Consider the following 24,262-nt stretch of genomic DNA (forward strand, 5'->3'; position numbering starts at 1 on the left):
GGGCACCAGGCAAAGATTAACAATTTACAATCCGTTACAATAAAAAGTAAATAATAATTAAATATTGTTAAAATAGGTTTATTTCATAAAAGGAAACAACGCCATGCGTGTAATGTCGAGAGTAACAACTACTGATTTTATATACTTACATTAAACGACTTAAATATATGTAATATTAAGAGACGATCAAATATTCGTTTTATTCTTAACTAGATTCTACCCGCAACTTCATCCGCGAGACTGGAATAAAAAGAAGCTAATATCCTTCTTCATCCCATATAATACGTATATACCGAATTTCATAGCGATTGGTTAAGTTGTTAACGCGTTATAAAGTAACAAAAAATAAAACAAACTCACTTTCACATTTTTAGTAAGGATTTTCTTCTCTTTGCCTGGGACTATACACTTTATCATTGTGAATAAAAAATAGCATTTGCTTAGTGATGTTGTAATAGGGAAAGGGTTCCTATAGAGCCAGATTGATATTGGATACAAGAGCCATTTGAAACATTTTGATCTTGTTGAAAAAACCCTCTCAAATGAATAAACCCCTTCCTTATTCATGAAAATTAAAACCTTCGAAAAACCTGCTTTAATTATTAGACTGTTTTGAGACTTTCTTCTAAATTGGAAATTTAGTATAAAAAAGAGAGAAAAACAGTTCAAGAGCTAAATAGGCTAATAGCTAAAGAGCTTTGATATTTTTATGAATAAGAGAGTAAGATAATATAAGATGATAATTTATTTCGATTTCACCTTGTATGAATACTTAGATAATCATAAGAGAACTTAAAAATATGGTCTGGTATCCTACTTCAAAAGGAACCATGTACCTCAGACACACCTATTACGTATATGCATTCAATCGTCAACTTCGACTTTAATTCCACAGTCAAGAATAAACACAGAATTATTTTAGTTCCATCTATTTACACTTCTTGTGAAAAGAGAATATTTTGTAATTTAACCTCACGACGTCCAAATTCCGAACTTTGACCCTTTCAATATTTATTGCTAAAAATAGTATTCCGTCTTTTTTACGTGTATTTTTCACGTCTCTTTTATAGGTGCTTGATAGACAATAAATATAATCGTTATATAATTAAATAATTTAAGCGCTTCTGAATTGTAATATTTTTCATGATTCTACTACTGAAATATTGCATCGAATATTGCATTAAGAGTAATTGATAAAAAAGAGGATGAAGTCGGATGTGTTGGCTCATATTGACAAGATAGTTAGGTTAGGTTAGGCCATTATTTGTTGCTACTGAACATAGGCTTCCCCCAAAAGATGGGTTTTACCAGTTGTTGCCACACTTGACAGTCGCGATTTGGCAACCACAGTTAGACTTGATGTTTCAAGAAGTCCGTTGCTGCCTCTTCTTTGACCATTAAGTTTCCTTAGTCGCTTCTTACGATAACCACGAGAAAGGAAGGGGCGGCTCATTCTATGCCGTGACCACACGGCCACCCTATTACCTACTAACAATAAAATTACTTCCCTCAATAGTACAGTTAGATATTAGATACATAACGATTATATTTATATCATTAAGTTAGTATGCTTTTAATATTTATTAAGTTAGTAAATAACTTTCACAATTGTGTTGGGCTAATTACAAGTCGATAGACCTAGTTGCTGCTGAGACAAAAGCCCTGACCTAGTTAACACGAAGTAGTCCTAAACAATAATAAAGCATACCTTTTTAAGGTCATGTAACTTATTGTAAATATCCATTAGACTCTTATAATTTCTTGTCCATATAATTATTATTTGACACATCCAAACTAACATTAAAACATAATGTTTTGTTAATAATAGATAACCTAAAAAAATTTCGATTATTTTTTTCAGTTTTATTAAACTACAATATCAGAGAGTAACATGGGCAGTATTTTATTTAAAGAAAAAACAGTGAGAAGCTGGAGGTAGTAAGCTAGTAAGTCATCCGATTGGATCGCCGCACAGTTTTATGACCCAAAAAATAACTATCCTCTTTTTAAATTTTTATTTTGTTCAGAGATATGACTTTTTTAATTTTAATTTTATGGAAATCAGAAATTCCATAAAAACAGCTATTATAAAAAAACTATTCAATATTTCGTTCAATCTTAATTAACCCTGTGTAAAAGTTCAAATTTTCTTTTATATAAAAAAACTTGCAAACTTAGAATTTAGCCGACTTAGGTATGGAAAAATTTAATTTTGACCTCAATTTTGAAATTATTTTTTTCTTGATAATCTTAGGGTGGCTGGATTCACAAACTAAACCATATTGTAGCTTAGGCTAATGTTGATATGTCCTAATATTTTGAAATGTGTAACCCACAGGATCTGCGAGTTATGAAGATTCTTAAAAATTAGGTCAGGGTTGCTACCTGCTCTTTAAATCAAAATTATTTTAGATTTAATAGTTTTGGTACATAAAATCGATTTTATCCAGAACTTGCGCGGGCGATGCTTTGTACATCCCTAAAACCCCACTATCCCTCCTGCACACCCTATTGTATAGCGGGACCAACCCGTATAGTAGTCCTTTAGAACTCGGCGTGGCAACCGTGGCAACGTGAAAATAGGTACAAAACTCGAGAACCTTGTAACTCAAAGATCCTGCACTATTAGGATTTGATTTTTTTTTTCGTGTTACTGGTTTTATAGGAAGGTAGTTATTTATCAATGTTTTGAATCCAGCTAGGACAAGATCCTTCGGACTCGAAATTAATAGAACCAAAACCAAAATGATGATCGTGGACAGAGCTGAACACAATAGACCAAATATAATGACAATCGGCAACTGTGAAGTTGTTACGAGTTACGTATACTTTGGTTCCACAATCACAAATACTGGAGGATGTGAGGACGAAATAAAAAGGAGATGTGCTATCACAAAAACAGCTGTGAGTAAACTGCATAAAATCTGGAAGAACCGCAATATTACAAAGAACACCAAAATGCATATAATGAGGAGTTTGGTTTTTCCAATTTTTCTGTATAGTGCAGAAACTTGGACGATCAGGCAACAAGAACGCCGAAAAATTGATGCTCTAGAGATGTGGTGCTGGCGACGACTGCTGCAAATACCTTGGACTGCCTTTCGAACTAACGTTTCCATTCTGAATGAACTGAAAATCAGAGAGAGATTGTCGTCAACTGTTCGTATACGAATTCTCAAATACTTCGGCCATATCATCCGGAATGAAGATTGTATGGAACGTTTAATTGTCCAAGGAGCGGTACAAGGCAAACGTTCTCGGGGTAGATCGCCAACGCAATGGACTGACCTCATCAAAACGGCCACACAGAAATCTATTGTGGAATGCTCTCGCTCGGCGGCGAACAGAAGTAGATGGAGACATATTGCGAGGACCTCAATCGCGAAGGAGAGCCTCACCGACGATCCACCGTCATTGTGAAAACCACGACCACTCTGCCAAGAGTGTACGACTGAAGAGAGAGAGAGAGGACAAGATATGGCTATGAAAAAATAAAACCTGAAATAACGTTTTTATTTTTTATCTCGCGTATCTTTCATATATTACAATTCATATTTTTGTTATTTGTGTATGTTAAAGCCGCATAGAAGCACACTAGTAGATTTACAGAAACACATATGGAATCGAACTTTTTAATAATTTTAATTTTTTCGAATATTTACAAAAAAAAAAAAAACATATCTTTTGATCAAAGTACATTTGAACATCGGGAGTTCTACTCTTGTAATGATCTAATCTACAATATAAAAAGAGGATGGTTGTTTTTTGGGTCAAAAAACACACTGTACGCCGTCTAAAATCTTAACATATTTAAATATGTTAATCGTTCTTCCATCATTTTGTAATATCAACTTCTCAATGCAATATACACTACAAAAAGTTTAGACACAAAATGAAACTTCAAATATTACTTCGATTGACTTCTCAACTCAACGATATATATTCGATTGCCCGATTTGTTTTTACGACAGTCTGACTACAGATAGATGACTAAAACAACACCATACAAAATAGTTCACAACGAATGCAATCGAGCAACAAAAGAATGCTCTTAGCAAGTGTGCACTAATGGCCTGCGCAGACGAAATTTTTTCCATTGGCAAAAAGTGGCACGGACAAAATTTCTCTGCACAGGCTTTCAAGTCCGACATGAGACAATCCTCGGCATACATTTCAGTCTGCTCCTAATAATATCCCTAAAATTGCAAGTTACATTATATGGTATAAACTGTACCGTTACACGTGTTGTGTAACGATATAGTTTATACCATAGAAAATTATGTGCGCAGACAAAATGCCTATCTGCTGGGAATTTAAAAATTGGGGGAAAATCAAGTACGTAATTGTTAATATATGTGCTTAATCTAAATCCATTTAATGGTGCATAATAAGTGAATTGCAATAACATGAAACGCGACAGTGCAAGTGCACAACCGTTAGGAATGTGACCGGATTCCGATACGCCGCCGGCTCAGGCGCAGCGCAGTGGCGCACTCACCCACTTGCATCGCTATTATGTCATTAGTCATTACCAACGGCCTAAACATTAACCCTTTAATAAATTCATAATTCTCGCAAGTACTGGATGACCGGAATACAACATGAGCTTATTGTATTATTTAACTTCTAAGAATACATGTTACATGCCACATAGTTCGCGTGATCAGTATATATTGATTAAATGGGATAAAAAATAGGCTGTATGTCTTCTCCATCTACAATGTTACATGTATATCAAATTGATTGGTTTACCAATTAAGGCCTCAAAAGGGAACAAAGACGTATTACAACAATATGAAAGATGTTTTAGATATATTAAGCCTGTTTCGTATTTGACATTTTGCCGTATTATAATAACACTTAATGGATAAGGAAGACCAGAATAAAACAGAAAATGAAATCATTGGCTAAAAAAATTCCAATTTAGTAATTAGCGCGAACGTTATCACACATATCTCAGATATAATTTCAAATATATATCACAACTGCATGTACGAGTATTTGGCGCATTTTGTAGTTTTAAAATGGGTTTAAAGTATTTGACATTTCTAAATATTTATTTTTAGTTCATGCATTAAATTTACGCAAAAAAAAAGGTTTACAGAACAGGATTTCTAATTATTATTTCGGAAAGGTTTAGTGCGAGACTACGGGGGGAGTCTGTTATCAATAAACAGTTTTTGTGGCACGCTTAGCTGTCTCACAGATCGAGGTTTTTGCGTCGTCTATCACTATCAATGTCTGGGCTGATACAAGGCGACAGCGATTTATTCTGCCCTAATACATTCAAGGTAATCATTGATCCGTCTGAACACAAAACGGCAGTTTTTTGTACAACCTCAAGTTTTATTATATATATTGCGGCGAATTAAACAAATTATAAATAATAATCTTTTATGAGGACCCCTTATAAAGACCCAAACCTAATAGTGGAAAGTAAATGAGTTGAAAAATATATATAATTTGTTGCGATAAAGAGATTAGAATTTTTTTGTTTTAGAAATTTTTGTTTTGCTGTTTTAGTGCAAATTCTAATTGTATCGATATACGACTCTGCGTTTTGTTAAATTCAAATATTTAAAAAATCTAATTATACTATAAAATACATCGTCGCCCATCGGAGCGCAAATTTAAAAATTGACAGTAGTTTATCGAAAGAATATATATATGTATTGGTGTACCTTTATTCTTATGATTCCCAATTGTATGCGCGTTGATTAAAATGACGTTAGTTTGAATCAGCAAAGGTGACTAATATTAAGTATACTGTCTAGCTAGTTAGCTTGTGTATAAATAAGTGTATATATTTAGAATAACAACAGTAAAAATAAATACGAGCGAGTCAAATCAAGTATACAACGGTACGTAGCTACAACGTCATACTATAATAAAATAGTGAAACAATATTATAACACTACAAAAACATAAAGACCGTTTAACGAATGGTTAATGACCTTTCCACGACTGTCCTGAGATGTGTAACATCGGCAACATTCAAACGGTGGCATTCGGCGTGCCGGGCTGCCGACGGATACGAACAAACATTACATAACTTTGATTGTGTTTGTAAAAAGTTGGGGATTCCCTCCACTACAGGCGCATCTTCTTACACCGACACGACAGTCAATGTGTGTGTGTGTAACCTTGCCTTTCTTTACATATTAAACGCCGCCGGCTATCCCTTTGCGTATCTACAAAAAAACTTCGAACCATAACTATATTGTTGCGTGAAAAAGAGAAAATGAATGAGGTTGACTGTTATTACTATTATTACTTATTTTATGCAGCTCCTGCGAGAAACGATAAAGGCCCGCTGACCGGTTTACTTTTTATACGTGTTCGAGTATCAACAATGGGACGTAAACCGTATTCATCGAATCATCTGTTCCGACTACCGACCGCCACGTGCCGCCAACTGTACTTTTACAGGCGAACTGTCGTTTATTCGAGTACCTATTCATTCGTCGCCTTGAGTGATAAAATTTTATTTACACGATATAATAGCTTCATTACGACGTCATTCGTCGCAGCTGTGTGCCACGAGCAATCACAACAACAAACCATCTGACTGAATAATTTCGTATGAATATTTCAAAACACCAAGCAGACACATTTACCTAAAGTAAATTGAAGCCTAATTTGTGATTTTATAACTTACGTCAATGTCAAAGAAGAGTATTTATTTTAGAATAAAGGCCTCTCTTTGCCTAATGTTATTTGAGCCGTGTGTTTATTATGAGTGTTTGTTTTCACAACCCCATTTGATTCAAATGTGGTAAGGATTAGTAAGCAAGGGCCACATTAACTTTTACTAACTAAAGATGGACACAAAGGAGATATGTGTGGCGAATTTCTTGAGAAATCAAACATTCAACATAACAGAAGCACGACCTCGATTTCTTAGAATGGGCGTTAACTAGACCCAACTGAGATCCAACGTGTAACTTCATTTACGGAAACTAGAGAGATGCTTCATGGAATATAAACTGCTTTAATAAACAACAACGCCAAAAAAAAGGATATCACAATTTTGAGAAGTATGGCATTAAAAAAAATTTTATTCAGCGACAAGATGAAGCAAAAAGTATACAAAATGTAGTTAAAACCATCCAATTAAATTAATTAAAAAAGAAAAAAAATGAAGGAGATGCATCCGTTCGAAAATTATAAAAAATACGCAAATAGCTAAAGAATACACTTAAACATCCTTCTATGATGTTTGGAGTGACAAAATATTATTTTTCCAAAAATTCATTTCAATATTATGTTTTTTCTTGAATGTTCTATTAGAAATATAGGCGTGAATTTACTGGGTACAGAGGAATAACACCTGAGTCCTCAGGAATGGCAACGCATGGGGGGTATCATGGCCGAAACAATATACTCTGTTATGTCCATGGTACTGCTCATGTCTATTGGCGATCGTTACCACTTTCCATTAGGTGGGCCGTCAGCTTCTTTGCCATTCTAGGTTGTATAAAAAAAAAAAAAAAATCGAACAGTGAAACATTAAAGTACTACTGAACCCCTATAGGTAATTAGTCCACAAAAGCGAAAATCGTGTCAACACGTTCGTGGCATTTGAGTTTCGGACTATCGAACCCACCGACTGGCGGAAGGTAAACACAAATGTCTATGTATTTAATTATAAGGCTCTATAAATAGAAAGAGCATTACGTCGTGTTATGCGGTCGGTAACAGCGAGCTATTTCGGTCTACGCCGTCACGAGCCACCGTGAATGTCAAGCTCGCAAGCGACGAGGTGCTGTGGCGGCTGATCAACAGGTGAATTGCAATTTTGCATTAAGATCTTAGAGGTGGATAAACATTTTAATGACTCTTGCAATGATCAATTAAATGATGTAAATTAAATAGATTATACCAAATGTTAATATTTACAACTCGAAGATAATCTGCTAATAACGAGATTAAACTCGGAACAGACCAATGTAGAAAACAAATTACACAAGTTGCCTTACATTTGTGTGCGTTTTGTGTTATCATTATCATCATATAAGCCATCGTTTGTTCACTGTTGAACTCTGCTGAAGCGTCCCTTGTAGACTGCCATAAGCAATAGCCTGAACCATCTGCTCCACTGAATCTACTGATCCTGAATCCACTAATTCCTTGCAATACATTCGAGGTTGTCACTCCAACTAGTGAGGGGGAGGAGGGTTGTGTAATTGTTTGGGTTCCTCTGCGGTTATCCTTATTTGGGATTCTATCACGCAAAAAACTCAGCCCACTCCATAGCTCGCTGAGTAACTTGAAGCTTTTGCATAACGTATATTCTATATGCATATATCCATGCTTTGGTTTCATAGGTCATCACTGAAAACGCATTTTATTTGCGATAAGTTTGAAAAAAAAAGAAGATAAAAAGTCAATCATTAGTAGTTAATATTAATGTAAGACCGGCAATAATTATTTCAAGAACTTAAACACGTAAAAATGTACAAAATTGATAAACAAATGGTAGGTACTTGTTGAATTATGCGAAAATAAATCTTTCCAAGAACTCTGGAAATAGATGTCGAACTTTATAGTAATCCCGCGAACTTACATTGAAAACTTACTATTATCAACATATAAATAATAAACAAAGTAAATTAGCTAGAGTGACCGCCAAAACTCGACAATTGTAAACAACGTGTTAAAGTGTTACTGACCTATTAACGCGACCCCTTTCCCACCCAAGACGGCTCAATAAAGAACTCCCTTTAGGTACATACTATCTCGAGTACATAGAGTGGCGGTCGTGACCTTTTATGTATACTTCACTTCAATGTATAGACTCACTCCCCGTTTTGTGCCGACAGCTTGCGGATTAAAGAAATATGCAACCCTCTTGGATGCGGCACCAACTGGATAGCTACATGGACAATTTTTCTATGTCTTTTTATTTTTAGGGTTTTAAGTTTGATATCGAATATTTAAAATAGAAAACTATTTACCTCAATGAAGGTTCCCATGTCTATAATGTCGACGGAAAAGAGTGTTTATATATACATACAGTTTGCTATTATGTAATATCGTGACGTTAAAAGTATGTGTTGTATGAGGATACTGAGGCCCGTATATAAAGCGCTATTCACACAGCTTCCGAGTCCGGGATTAGCTTTCTAAGTCCGTAGAGTACAAGAACATGTTTAGGTTAACATTTTTAAACTAAAAGCGAAGTACATACATATCGACAGAGCTATCTAATTTCTCATGTCACTAGATATTTTATCATAAATAGATATCCAATGAAATATTTAATGATATGAATATATAGCAACATACCCGAATAGCAATTACTGTTAATTTTTCTGTATTTACTTGACTAAAGACACTTGACTCAAGTATTTTTCACATTTGGATCTAATATTTAACCGAATGTCAAAAAAATGGGGATAATGGTTTCTAAAGGTATGAGGATATATATATATATATATATATATATATTCTTTTGAATGAAATCATATAACTAAATCTCAAAATATGTGAATGAATGATAAAAAAAACTAAGTACGTAAACATCAAGACTCGCAAAATTTACCTAACAGATAGTTACCAGACGAAAGTACGGTAATTCATTTGATCGATAAAGTTAATGTAATAAAAGTAAATATTTATTTATTCATAAGTAACATTTATTCATAAGTAACAACAAGTTAACAAAAACAAGTAATTAATAGTCAAAATGTTCAAACCGATTATATCTAGATCTCCAGAAATCTTCAAACTGAGTAAATAAATATGTCTCTCTATATTAATGTATATACGTACACTATGCTATAATATCAGTGTAGAAAAGTCATTTACCTTTCTGACTACGTTCAGAGCAAGGTCCCTGGCAATGGCCCCTTTTTACATACACACATTTATTGACGTTAGTTTATCTTACGTCACTTTATTTGCATCATGAAGGTTGGCTGGCAATTGTAATGAAAATTTTATGATTAATATTTTTCAGCACGTATTTAATAAAGAATAAGAATTGTAATTCCAATTTGATACGTAAGTAATTTATCTATACTATAAAAATCATATTTTTTTTTTGAGTTTTTTTTTTCGCATTAAAATCAGCTAGTGAGGAAGCTTAAGCCACTAGCTGTACCCCACAATATCGTCCGTGGTCGTATCGTGATACTGAACGACCTTTAAACCTTCTTCAAGAAATAAATTGTCAAACGCAAAAAATAGATTTCAAATTCAACTAGTTGTTCTAGAGATTATCACATTCAAACCAACTCTTAAGCTTTATTATAAGTAAATATTTAAAAACTGACGTCCATTTTTACTTTGTAACTTAAAGTAGTAGGGGTCATTGCATGTAATTATGTAGAATTTAATATTTATTAATAGAATTGTTATTACTTACGAAAAAAATACTCTAGATGTTGAATGAATGGATGAATAAATGAATTTTATTAATTACATTATGTTTTTAGTAAGAAGTACGCTAATTTAAGTAATGTAAACAAGTCACTGTCATAGACCATTACAATCATGATGGCCCGATCGATTTGTCAATTATTCAATGTCGAAACTTGAAAAATTTCAGATAGATTCTGTATGTGACATAGGCCATTAGAAAGGCAGATATCGGGTGGAACGAAACTATGGAATTTGCTTCAAGTAGTCATTATATACCTTTCTTTTATGAAACTTAGAATGGCAAACAAGCTGACAGCCCACCTAATGGAAAGCAGTAACCGTTGCCTATATGAACAATACCATGTAAATAACAGCCTATGATTCCTGAGGACTAAGGTGTTACGTCTCTGTAACCTGTAATTTCACTGGCATATCTCAACTTTCAAGCTACATTAATCAAACATCTACACTATTTTACTGAATTACCGCTATTAACAAAATCCTTATTACATTCCTATATTTGTCTATCTATCTTTGTCTCTATTTGTTATGTTTTGTAGTTTAAAACATGTACCGGTTTAAATAGGTATAATTTGGAGAAAATCAAACCCTTATTTAATGTGAAAGTGTGTTTGTTACCACCTCTTAGAATCAAAACTGCTTAACCAATTATTATGAAATTTGGTACAAAGGAGTAAGTTTATAATCACATGAACGAAGTTGAAGGTAAAAGGTAGTAATATATATATAAATACTACTTTTCCCGTGACTTCGTCAATGTGACCAGGATATTATGCCTCTGCCCTTCTACACCTCAAATACAATACATATACCAAGTTTAAGGGCAACTGGTTGAGCAGCTAAAACGCTGAATAGTAACAAACAAACGCAAAAAAAAACAACAAAATTTGCAATATTAGTAAAGACATACATGTAGCATATGATTTAGATAATATATACATATATAACATAAAATTATTAGACACTTATTATAAGTAATTAGTGGTTAATTAGAGCGTCCGATGTAAAATTTGATAATGGCATAACACGTACACAAATCGCAGTGATAATGTTGAGCTTGACCTACACTGGCCTCCCTTGTTATTAATCCGACGTTTTGATTTCAACCGACCGGCGAAGGGAGCCGGCAATTACGTGACGTCACCACGGTTTAACGACCCCATTACAACATTCAACATATTGTATGAATGAATGCAAGCCGCGTGACGAGTGACGTTTTTGTTCGCCAATACTAATCATACTATAAGGAAGGTGCATGTCTCGCCGTTGCATCTCACTTATAGTTTAGTGAACGTTCTTGACCAAAACATATGAGTAGACAACGAAATAACTGTATAAAAGAGACGGTGCTGCTTCAAGAAAAACGTTGTTTAAAGCTAAAAGAAATTAAAAAAAAAAAAAGATTTACATTTCTCCGAAATGGTACTTGACAGACAATATTTTCAAGATAACAAATTTTCTACCTGTGAACAACTTAATTCAATTTACGGATGCGTCATTAAAAACCACATCGGCACATGCCAAATGAAATTTTAATAGATGGCAGTTAAAAGGTTAGTGACCCTCGATGCGGTAGACGATCGAGGCCGACCCATTATCCAAGCACAGCACAATGACACGATTATCGGGCGGCACGCGGGTCCGAGACGGCTCGCATTGATTTTACGAAATCCACATAACGGACTCAGAATGAACGGTCTCCGTCGGCCCATTCATCTCGTTTTCATGTACACACCGCCGCTATTGCGATACGAAAGTGAGAGGGAAATTTACTCGGGCTGCACTACGCATAGCCACGTATTACCCTAAATACGGAGAGAATAGATATCGAACACCGACAGGTTAACTGATCGCTTGCACTTAGGTGATGCTCAAGTTCAATAACATTGTTGTACTAAATAAGTCTATCTACACGAACTGCATACATGCAAGTTGCTGGATATGTTAAATTTCCAGAGAACGTGAATGTCTCGAAATTATTACCCCAAACACTGAATACTTGCATCATACACCAACCACACAGTTTCATACAGCATCGACATGTTGTTATAAAATATATACCCTGCAACTAGTCTCTTTTGTATTCACTTTTGGAATTAATTTATCTGATATCCAAAAAATGTTGAATTCCCAAATCAACTGACTAGTCACTAAATTATAGTTTCTGTTGAAACAACCGATGCTTCGACTTCCAGTTTGTTGATTACGCTAATCCTTACTAATATTATCAATGTGAATATGAGTTAGTTATTTCTTAGGAGCCTCAAACGTACTGAAATTATGCTTAGGTGTAATATTTTACATATAGAGAATGACACAGGTTATCTATCCCGGTCACGTGAACAATGTCGTATCGTTGTGCAACTAGTGTTACTTAATGATAATCTTAGCCTATATAAAATCTCGTTGATTGATCGTGATGCAAAACTCGAGCCCATTCCACGGCTTTGTATAAGTATTTTAATCAAGAGAATTTCATACACTGGTAGGCGATATTCTGATATGCCTGGGAAAGTGTCACTGTTTAACATTTGTGATGGCGAGGGAGGGGGGAGGATTGGTAGTAATAGGCTATAACAGCGTCGTTGCTAACTATATACCCTCCTATTAGGATGACTACCACGTGGTTCTCCTTGGAAATCATTGTGGTACATTCCTTATGAATTCAACACTGTACATTAACTCTCCTTAATTTATTCTCACATATCATTCACCGGTAGTCTGCTAACTTATATCGATAGCGCAAGCGAACTTCACTATTATCTCATAAAAAAACTTCGTCAGCCGAAAAGCACCAAAGGAAAGCGTGCGTCGTTGTATTACGTTCCAAAGGTTTATGTGCCAATTCTGGTTCAAGATCCGTTACTAAACTGGCAAAGTATGATTAATAATATACTATTGACATTATCCACGTCTCATTTGAAGATATCACATCCTATCTATATCTTTCACCCTTGTGTTTCAAGTTATCGTTGGTCCCTGCCAAATTTCAAATTTCATCAAAAAGATAAAGTGACTACCTTAGAGTAACAATAACGATATTCAGCCATTTCCTAGTAAAAATTATTCAATACAAATACTGCAACACAGGTGATAACTGAAATACACTGATTTGTAAAAGAAAGTGATAGATGCAAAACAATTGCGTAGGTAGGCAAAAATACGTACCTATATATACATCACATCACATACAGCTAAATCTAAATATAGCGGGCGCCGATATCAGCGGCTCGCCCTTGAACCAGTCGCACGGAAACATTTTATTATTATTACCGAGCTGTCGGCGAGCACGAGTATGTCGGGTCGTCGACCCCGCAACGCAACCACGTGTCTCCTTATCGACAACTATCTAACACGATTGTGGGTAAACAATATGCCGAGATAAATGACTAATTCCATAATGCTCGCCTATTTCGTCCATTCATAAATAATCAGCCTAAAGTCATGATAATTTCGATACAATGCCAGACTGCGGTTTGGTAACGTGCACTAATCTTCCATACTTGAACGAGCCTTTTAAATGTAAACAAACATATCACTGTCACTGACAAAAATAATAAGTACACGGCGTATTAACCATTTTCAAGTGTTAAGATCGATCACCAAAGTCTAATAAACTAATTAACAATTTAAAAGTATAACAACAAAGAAGTATCGTAATTAATATATCTAGTAAATAATAAACAGAATAATTGCAAAAACCCGTGACGAACGGAAGACCAACTACACCGTGGGAAGTGGGACAATGTTACGTAACCGGTATTTGTTCGTCAGCCAACCTACATGGGTACATCCTTACAAATACATACGGCCTTGAATGTGAACTCGAAAGTGTAAACAGGCACGTGCTCAATGCATTGTTTTATGGCAGCCTGTTGTGGAAAGCGGTAACGGCAGATATATTATGTACCTCTTTACAGAATCTAAATGTCTCTACAATTGTAACTACGATTCATATTTGCAATATAATTGTTATTAACAATTTTCTGCAAATATCCGTAAAATTTATAAATCTATTATGATATATAGAAAAAAAGATAATAAAAAAAATGTAGGTAAAAAAAGAATCAATTATTCTGTTATAAGTTTTGTCGTACTTCTAAAGGAAAAGTAATTCTTATAAGATCACATAATAACAACACTCCTTGGGAATCAACAAACAAATCGAATCAACCTGTGATCATGGAGGGAAAGAGCTTATTAGTAATAGTGTCTAATTGACCCCTTGCTAGTAATATACCCTATCAGGTCGACCTCCACGCGGAGGTCGACCTGAAATCCCCCTGGAAATCATCGTGTTTAAGTCCAGGTGTATTCATCAGGGTGGGCTTTATTCTTTTTAATGGTTGATAATGGAATGTTAACCCCACCCGCGTTATCGGTATACACCGGCGGGGCACCAGTAAAGGATGATAGGTGAGGATGAAGTAGGTTAGTTAACCCATCGTGCCGAATTCAACAAAAATTGTTCACGACGGTTTCCAGGGGGAACCACGTGGAGGTCGACCTAATAAGGCATATTCCTACCAATGGGCCTGTCAAACTCCTTTGCTCACAATCTCTTCCCCCTCCCCCATCAGGATGGGTTAACTGGCCTGCCTTTTCAGGGAGGAAAGGAATTGTTAACAATGAGGTCTCATTGACCCATTGCCAGCAATACACCCTATCAGGTCGACCTCCACGTGGTTCCCCCTGAAAACCATCATGGTTAATTATAGTGGAATTTATCACAATGGGCTAACTGACCTGCTTTCATCGTCATCTATCATCCCTCACTGGTGCCCCGCCAGCGTAAACCAATAGCGCAGACGGGATTACCATTCTACAGCATATAAAAAATAATCATGATCATCAGAGATAATATTTGCTGTCAATGATAATAAACGGGTATGAAATCATCAGCGCAAGAACTAATAAGAAATATTTGTTTTAATAAAATACCAAAAGAAAAAATTAGTCACTTGAAAGTAGTCAACTGAAAATTCCGCTTTGGAGAAATTACAACAAATATTAATAAAAAAGCAACAGATATTTGTCGAATCAGCCAATTCATACAGGAAATATTTGACCATTGTATTCCATTCTCCACGTGGAAAAGCATAGGCCCATAAAGCGTGAAGTACGCTTTACGGCCTAATAGAAGTATGGGCCGATAGAAATACGAAAATTCCTTTCATGTTGAGCCAGATAGATACATATGTCAGATGTCGAGTTCCATTCACGTTGATTCCGTCAAACACACGTCCCGCCGTTGCTTCTACATAATGTATGCGCGGAGAATACGAGTAGCAGAATGATGGCGGAGCCTCGCTTTTCGGATGGCTTACTACGTTTTGGAATTGAGAGAGCAACGCACAAATCTCCGCCTGGAAGCGAGTAATATTTGCCTACACATCAAACTTTCACTATCGCTGTGCGCTTTCGTTTTTATATCAGCTAACAGCGTCAGATTCACTTTGTTATTCCTCCGCATATTTTTTTTCTTTTGGTGTTCAACAACTGTGCATCGAGTTGCTCGTTTCGATTTAGCTTTTTACGAAGGGAAGAATTCTACTGAATACAGTAATATCGTACCTTATAAAAAGTTTTGAAAGTATTTTTACTCCTATACCTTGTCAAACAAAAACTCAGACACCAATCAGTTTTGTTATTCACAGAAGTTCAAAAGGCGGAAGAATTGCGGTGTTTTGATTTCATTGAAAAATGTCTTTAAAACATATCATTAATCAAAAATGCCTTTAATATCTTTTTAAATAATTTAATTTTAACCGCAAAATACAAATTTGAATCGACCTCAAAATGTAAACAAATAAACTAGACAACATATAATCAGTATGTTACTATACTGGTTAGGCTGACTAGAAGAAAATGCATGAATTAGTTGCACCGAAAAGAGGAAATTCTTAAATGAAAAGAGAGAGAGACTTCATTGGTTATGGTGAAGTGTGATGACAGAAGCACAGAGAAGATCTCTTTAAATTTATAAAAGATATCTTGGTACTAAATCCACCTCAATAGTTTATGACACTAAACAACTTTCTAAAGCACATGGATATAACAATTATAAAATTTTCATATATATATCGCACTGTAACGTGTTCAATTTCGGTATAAGTAAGATAAATGATACACGCGGAGTAACTTATACGAACCTGTTAGGAAATATACGTTCTGTAAATTTGCACCAAGCTAATTATATTTGTCAGGGTCTATATGGTTTAATACCAACAGAAGAAGCTAACGGTTGACCATTTTTTTACACTTCATAAACCATCTAAATGCATGTGATCTAAAGTTTAGACAGAAAAATTCGCAATATAAATTTGCATATATTTAAAAAAAATGTATGTAAATCTACTGCAAACAAAACTTCAAGATAATGCATTTATCGTTGAGAGCTTGATTTTTCCAATAATATTTCGAAACTTCAAAAATGCAATATCGTTAAGTTTACATCGTTGCATGCAAGCATCATGTCGCCCCTGTCGTCTTGCGTGCTATAACAGCGGGCTAACAAGCGTATGTGCCATAATTAATAATAATAACAAGACCAAAATTAAAATGTTGGCAAATTTTTGTCTGCATTTTAGTCGCCTACGTAAATAAGATATTACTACCAAATTTGGGACTAATTTCTTTTTATGTATACTTTATATATACACTTTTTAGACAATAATTTCGATAGATAATAATCGGAAATTGATCAGTGATAGCGAATATCACGGAAGCCTCTAATAGTCATGGTCAGTTCTCCGTATAAAATGTGGGTGTGGACCCACGCATTCCAATGATAACAGAATTGAACAAAACAAAAATAATGAAGTAACCAAGTGAGGTGTTCACTTTGATTGTTGTATGTATTATTATATGTTTTTGTTGCTAAACTTGACTTTTTTATACCAATAAAGTATCAAATAAGCATACAGCATGCCTGATGATAAGCAGTTATGTAGTTTATAAAGGCTACAAACATCACTGCAATCACCATAATGCTGTAGTTCCTTTAAAAATCTTTTTAGCCTTATTTTGAAGTCTCATACCATTAGAAAAATCTGAATCTCCTCCGAAGTCAGTTCCAAAAAAAAAATTTATTATGAAATTAGAGCTCATTCATCTCAACAAATTCCTTAGGATACACATAATGAATAGGATTATGTCACTTCCTAGGTACGAAGATAAGTTAGATGGGGATAAGAGTTCATTTTAGATTCAAATCAGCACCAGAACGTTCAGTTGCCCTGGCGTTTGATGTTTGGCAAAACAGAAAAGAGGTAGTGACATCGTTCTATCGACCGATCAGCCTTTACATTTATTAATTTAAGGGTTCATCGTACCGTGTTAGTACCTTACTTTGTTAATTTACAAGATATATCGTAAATATACATAATTGTGTTCATCAAAACTTTATGTACAGCATCTAACAAAATTAATGATCAAGCTTGGGTGTACAAACTACCAGACTGAGTTAGAGTTCAATTGCTTCGCTTCAGTATGTTTTCGAGAGTGAAAAGATTAGGTTGAAATGGTAGGTTTATTCCTCATATAAAATAAAGGAAGACCGAAAGAATTTTCTACTGCATACCTTTCGGTAAGCTTTCGAGAGGGTGATCGCCGGCAACAGCGTTTTAGCGTGATAAAATCCGAAACAAGGATATCCACAAAAAACCAAATTAACCGACATAGGTTGAAGGATAAGCACACTGAAGTAGCAATGGACTAGTCACATATCTCTACGAATCGACAACTGATGGGGAAGAAAGGTTCTTGAGTGGCGACCAAGTACGAGCAAACGCAGTATAGTACGACCCCTCCCACCCCACTACTATAGATAGAGTGACGACCTCAAATGCATTGCAAAGTCTCTGGTTGCAGGCAAGTCAGGACAGTTCTTATGGCAGGGGAGGATTGTTAGTAATCGGGTTTAACTGCCCCATTGCTAGCAATATACCCTAACAGGTCGACCTCTATGTGGTTCCTCCTGGAAACCATAGTGGTTAATTCTAGTGAAATCATCTTGATTGGCTAACTGACCTGCCTTTTCATCCTCACCAATCAGCCCTCACTGGTGCCGTGGGAGTGTACACCGACAGCGTGGACAGGGTTACCATTTCATTGTCATCCATTAAAAAAAGTTCTTTATGGCAGTCTATGGGGAGACCTATGTTCAGCAGTGGACGGATAATGGCTGAGAGAATAATGAATATGATTCAATATCCCTAATAAAAAATTACAATGAATTCTACGTTGCACAATTGTTAAAAATTATATAACTAAATAAAATATTTTTTTCAAAGGATTGAATCAGTCTCCTTATCTTGTATTCATCTGCTCATTTTTGATCCCAACATGCAAATTTATCTCCAAAAATTTTCAAATATATTTTTGTTACCACATGTACAAAAAACGCCAAATGTTGCCATCTTGTTTTATCTCATATAAGTAGTAAAAATATATCACTTATTTACAGGTTCATTTGGCACTTATAATCAAGGGCATAGGTGACGACTGATGTTGAGAACATGGATAATAAACCCTGTGGACATTTGGGACATTCTGGAGGGCAGTAGAAGACTCAGAGTAAATTATTATATAAATATAATATTAGCAATAGCCGTTTTAATTTGTGACAGATTAAAATGATGAGACTAGAAAAAAAAAAATATTGGCAAAGCAGGTGATGCCAAAATAAGGTTAAAAATCTATAGTATAGGGATAAATATCACATGTGGTGGAAATCTGGGGGATGGCTCAATTTTAAACCATATTTACGCTTTCACATAAAATTTAATATAACCAAGGTATGTTCTCAAGAACCATATAATAAATACTTCACTTCCAGTACTGTCATCATGTTATACCAATGCAATATGATGAGTTCTTCTGTTTTTTCACACTTCCTATGGAAACCATTGTAGTGAGAATAAAACTTGAAAGATGTTAATGACCTTGCAATAAGTATAATTTACTAATATGGTATCTTTATTTAGGATTATTTTCAAAATATCATTGTCATAAAAAATATCATCATCTTCATCATTATAATCAAACTTTGGTTTACATAAAATATGATTAAGAGACATCAATTAATTATTTAATTAAGTTTAAAGTAATTGAAGGAATCCCACAAAATCTTACCAAACACATTAAAGATATATAAAATTTCACATAAATCTTTTATTCTTCGCTTACTTTAATTAATCTGTCAAAATTCTTCAAAACAAGAACAAAAAAGACAATTATTTCTAACATCATCATTCACCAATATGTTAATACTAAGGCATGAAGATGATCTCATATCAGAAAGTACTAGGAACCATTGCAATTAATTAGAAAGTCATATCATAATAGACTACACGGTAGTGGGCTTAACAAAAGAGCTACTACTAGAACCCCAGAACTGAAATCTATAGAAACAAAATTTAACCCTATCCTATCTTTTAAATAACAACCACTACATATAATAAAATAAATTATCACAATCTGAGTTTCCAGTCTATTTGTTTCATAATATACTCTTCCACATGGCATATGTGGTCCTCTAATATAGAATGTACCACCACTTCCTTTCCTGTGGGAGGAAACTAAGAGAACTCAATAGTTGAGGGATGAGCAGCATCCCTCTTAAAGCATCACCAAAGCCTAACTGCAGTTGCCAACCTGCCTGCCAAGTGTAACAATTAACGACAAAACCTCTCATATGAAGGAGGAGGAGGGAGGAAGATGTCCAGTAGTGTATAGTTTTAGGCTGATATATGATACTCCTTATAACAATCTATTGTAAACATTGTAATACTAGACAGTAATGACAGACAGTATTTAGTAATCTACATATTATTATAGTTTCTATTTCCATGAAGTTATATAAGTGAAGGTGGTTTTAAGGAAATATTAGTACAGAGAATAATAGATATACAATAGTTAATAATGGTAACTAATAGTCCCATTGCTAACAATATACCCTGTCAGGTTGATTCCCTTGCTTCATCCTCACCTATCACCTGATGAGGTTATTATACATTATCATCTATTTAAAAAAAAAAACTTTTTAAAAAGAATGCATAGAGACTGAAGAAACTCCAGTTAAATTAATGGTTTAGTATGGTCAAGCAATGATTGCCGATCATTAGATCTCTAAGATCTCTTTCAAAAGCTTATGGTAATACAAGTCACCTCTTCAAATAGTCTACATCAGTAATTCCTAACCTTTTCAATTTTGATACCTCTATGATAAGAAATATCCATATCCAATAACAAAATTTAGGGATTTAACCAAATTAGATATATTAAAATAAGACAAATAGGTAATTTAATAATCATAGAAATAGAAAAATTAAATTTATCTATTTTAAACAGACATGCAATTAATTGTTATTTTAATAACACCTACACCTGTATATAACTATCTATATTTTGCAGCATTGTGAAATACAATGTAATGCTGCACACATAATAAAGTGACAACACTGCAATTTTATAACATAAATTTATCAAATTAAAAATATCCTAACTATATGATACTTAAGCCTGGCTGTTATTATTATTAACTGGCTGTTTATCATAGAATTATTCTATAGATATAGTGGATAAATACTCACATTATTCTAAATACTTACATAAAATCTGCAGTTTTATAATCAGAGATATTGAATAATAGACAAATATATGTACTATTATATTGCTTCTTATCAATTTCACAGCAAATTATAATAAAACATGATATTGATGCCTGGCATAAATAAATATATATTTTAGAATTACTTAACAATATAAAGTATTAAATAATTGGGCATTTAGCAAATTATTTTGTTTGATATAGTAGTTATAGGTACTTTCTTCTATAAGTTGTTTTATATATCATTAAATTTTTATTTTCTAGAATTCTTAATCTATCACTTTGTAATTGTTTTGTAAATATAATTAATTATCAACATAATATTTTGATTTCTCATCACATTAATATGACTGAATTTCAAGTATAATTACTAAATACAAATTAATTAATAAAGATTGTAATAAATTTCTAAAACTTATGTAATTTTTGTGTTGTTGGTTGCATTATATTATTAAATATTAAGAGTGCAAAAAATAACTTACAGTTGAATTTCTATATGGACTTCCTTGAGGGTTATATCCAGGCATAGGTCTTGGCGGCGGCCAGCCTGGAGCCGGCCCATATCCTCCTGGCGGTTGATCATAACTATTAGGATATCTATGTGGTGGCGCACCACTTGACTGTAGTAACGAGTTAAGTGTTGGCGTGGGCCCTGGCGCCTGTGACACCGCTTGACCCGGGAAAAAGCGCGGTTGCTGCGGCGGAGGCCGCGGTTTACCGGGAAAACCGGGTCGCGGCGCGTAGTAAGGGTCCGCACCTTCTGGATAACGATATTGGCCGTATTGGTCCGTCACTGGCCGTTCTCCGGGTCGATCGTGACCGGGCACCTCGCCACCGTCGCGCGGTTGCCCTGAATCGGCCGACATAGGCGATTTGCTCTTTGTGTTCACGACGCCATCGGGCGGAACGCGCCCGATGGACTTGTCGGTCCCGTTTTGTAATAGAGCGTTTCGAGATTCACTGAGCTGCTCCGATGGACTCTGCTCTACGTTTGTTTCGCTACGCTGAGACTCAGCCTGCGTCGCAGCCATGTTCGGCTGGTAGCGACCGTCCCTGCTTTAGCGATCGACCGGCTCGCTTACGTTACATCGAAATCGGGCGTCGGATTGCAAAACCGCGACGCGGACACTTCCATCACTATTAAGAAGAATAACTACGCACAAATTGTAACACGAAACGGACGAAAAATCGTTCACCGACGCACACACATCGATCACATATCTACTCCATTGGCGTAAACGAGGTTAGGGAAAAGGTTACATCTAGCAGGCAATTTTGTCACGTTATAACAGAACATTTCATATCACTTTCACGTTTGTAACACTTTGGCTGCTATCACTTAGGGAAAAACTCATTCTAAGATGTAAAAACTATACGAATATTTAAAAACAGAACAATAGAATCACGAAACTTCCAAATTATTAGCGTCCGCCATTAAACGGACTTGAAATTCTACAGCGCTTGTCGACGCTTCTAGCTATGTTCACTTCGGTTATAAAAAACAAAAATATTAAAATAAAGATTACCGGTAACAAGCGTTAATAACAGATAATTTATTTTGAAAATCCTATTCTCCTAAAACTAAGTTTTCTTATTTCCATACACTAAATACGGAATAATATATTATACGATATCTGTACATGTTTACATTTTTGTACTATCGCGACCACGTAGTTACTACAATACTACCAACGTTGCAGCAAAAATATATGACAAGTTCCGGTGGCGCCAAGGCACTAGTTGCTGTCTTCAAGATGTTGCTAAAAATACTTTTTAGATTAGTATAAAACTTAAAATTATAAATTATCAATTAAATTACTTTAATATAGGTTTTGTAATTTGTCTGATCTTTGTAATCTCATAATTCTTTTCAATGGACTTTATTATAGTTATATATTTAATCAATCAGTTTACATTGCATTACCAACATAATAAGTAGAATGATGTAAAAATTACAAAAATATATATTAAATAGATAGCGAAAGAGAAAAAATATAATTCACAATAAAAGTATATACTATATATATATATATTAACAATAATAAATGAGTGTATAAAAATAATTGCTTACAAATTTATTTTTTATTTGTATATGATGATGATTATGATAAGGGTTGTACGTAACAGGAGAATACCAACACTGATACTTCTCAATCTATGGACCGCAGAATAAACAAATACTATTCTTAGTCTATGTATATTAATAGCCGACGTATCTTAAAATAAGAATAATACAGTGGTCTCTATCGTGCAATTATATAGTTTGAGTCGTCAGTTGCATATTCTAAATTACAAAATTTAATATTATTTCACAAAAACAAAACTTTAAAAAAGTATTATTTTTATGTATATCCATTCTATTTAAAATTAATTTTCATACAGGCTTGCTTTCTTTGCATCCTGGGGTATATATATTAAAAATATTGTTTTCAGAATTAACAACTCTTAACAACTCACTGTTAAATTAAATTGAAATATTAATTATAAAGATAGGTTTAAGGCAATAATATCTCAAAATTGATAATACTATTTTAATTTATAGGTACTATACTATGTTTAAGGCGTAGGAATTCAGAATTTTATTTGGAGTAAATGCAATACTTTGTTTTACCGATAATATTTTAATAGTTTTTTATTGCATTTGAAGAGTGTGTAACTTGATAGTTTTATCCTTTTTATTTGTCATATCCAAAATCCAATTATTGTACATGTAATCTCTAGTTTATTTTAATCTAATTTTTATCGCTTATAAGACAAAGAAGACTGATTAACGCAACATCTCTGTCTTACTAGCAGAAGTTACAATATAAGGTAGCATCATAAAATAGTTTAAGCCATTGACCGTGTACAAAGCCTTTGTGGTGAAAAACCTTAGTGATTTAAATTTTTGAAATTAAACCGTTATTTTCTTTTATGTTTACGCTCTTTTTGCGAAATGTTAATGCGGCTCCTTTGGATATATTTATTGGTGTTATTATTTTACGACACTTCATCAAAATTATAACAGAAAAGTTTGGGCCTTCATTTCTCGGATTTTAGAACACAAAATTTAGACTGGAATACGTATATATCAGTCATGACTTAAATTCGAATACTATATTCTACTGTTCGTAATATTAAAATTCCTTATACCATGCTAATATTAATATTATAAAAGCGAGTTTGTCACCTTTAACGCTTTAACGACTATGTGGGATGGAGCGGATATATTTATTATTTAAATTATTAGACAATAGATGACGCTGTATTTAATGTCGAAAACAA

The 24,262-nt window shown here is 34.2% G+C and overlaps 1 protein-coding gene across 6 annotated transcripts in view; it reads right to left on the bottom strand.

Moving 5' to 3' along the window:
• LOC113520225 (trithorax group protein osa) overlaps nucleotides 1-22,678 on the bottom strand; it is a 127,427-nt gene extending 104,749 nt beyond the window's left edge. For all 6 annotated transcript variants that reach the window (XM_052898155.1, XM_052898154.1, XM_052898153.1 and 3 more), the window contains exon 1: nucleotides 21,481-22,678. In XM_052898155.1, coding sequence (XP_052754115.1) covers nucleotides 21,481-22,029 — 549 coding nt within the window. In that variant the 5' untranslated portion in view covers nucleotides 22,030-22,678. The remainder of the gene's footprint in view (nucleotides 1-21,480) is intronic.
• Between the last annotated feature and the right edge of the window lie 1,584 nt (nucleotides 22,679-24,262).

The sequence above is a fragment of the Galleria mellonella genome, unplaced genomic scaffold (genome assembly GCF_026898425.1).
Source record: "Galleria mellonella isolate WM207_F2 unplaced genomic scaffold, CSIRO_AGI_GalMel_v1 utg40, whole genome shotgun sequence".
Lineage (NCBI taxonomy): Eukaryota > Metazoa > Arthropoda > Insecta > Lepidoptera > Pyralidae > Galleria > Galleria mellonella.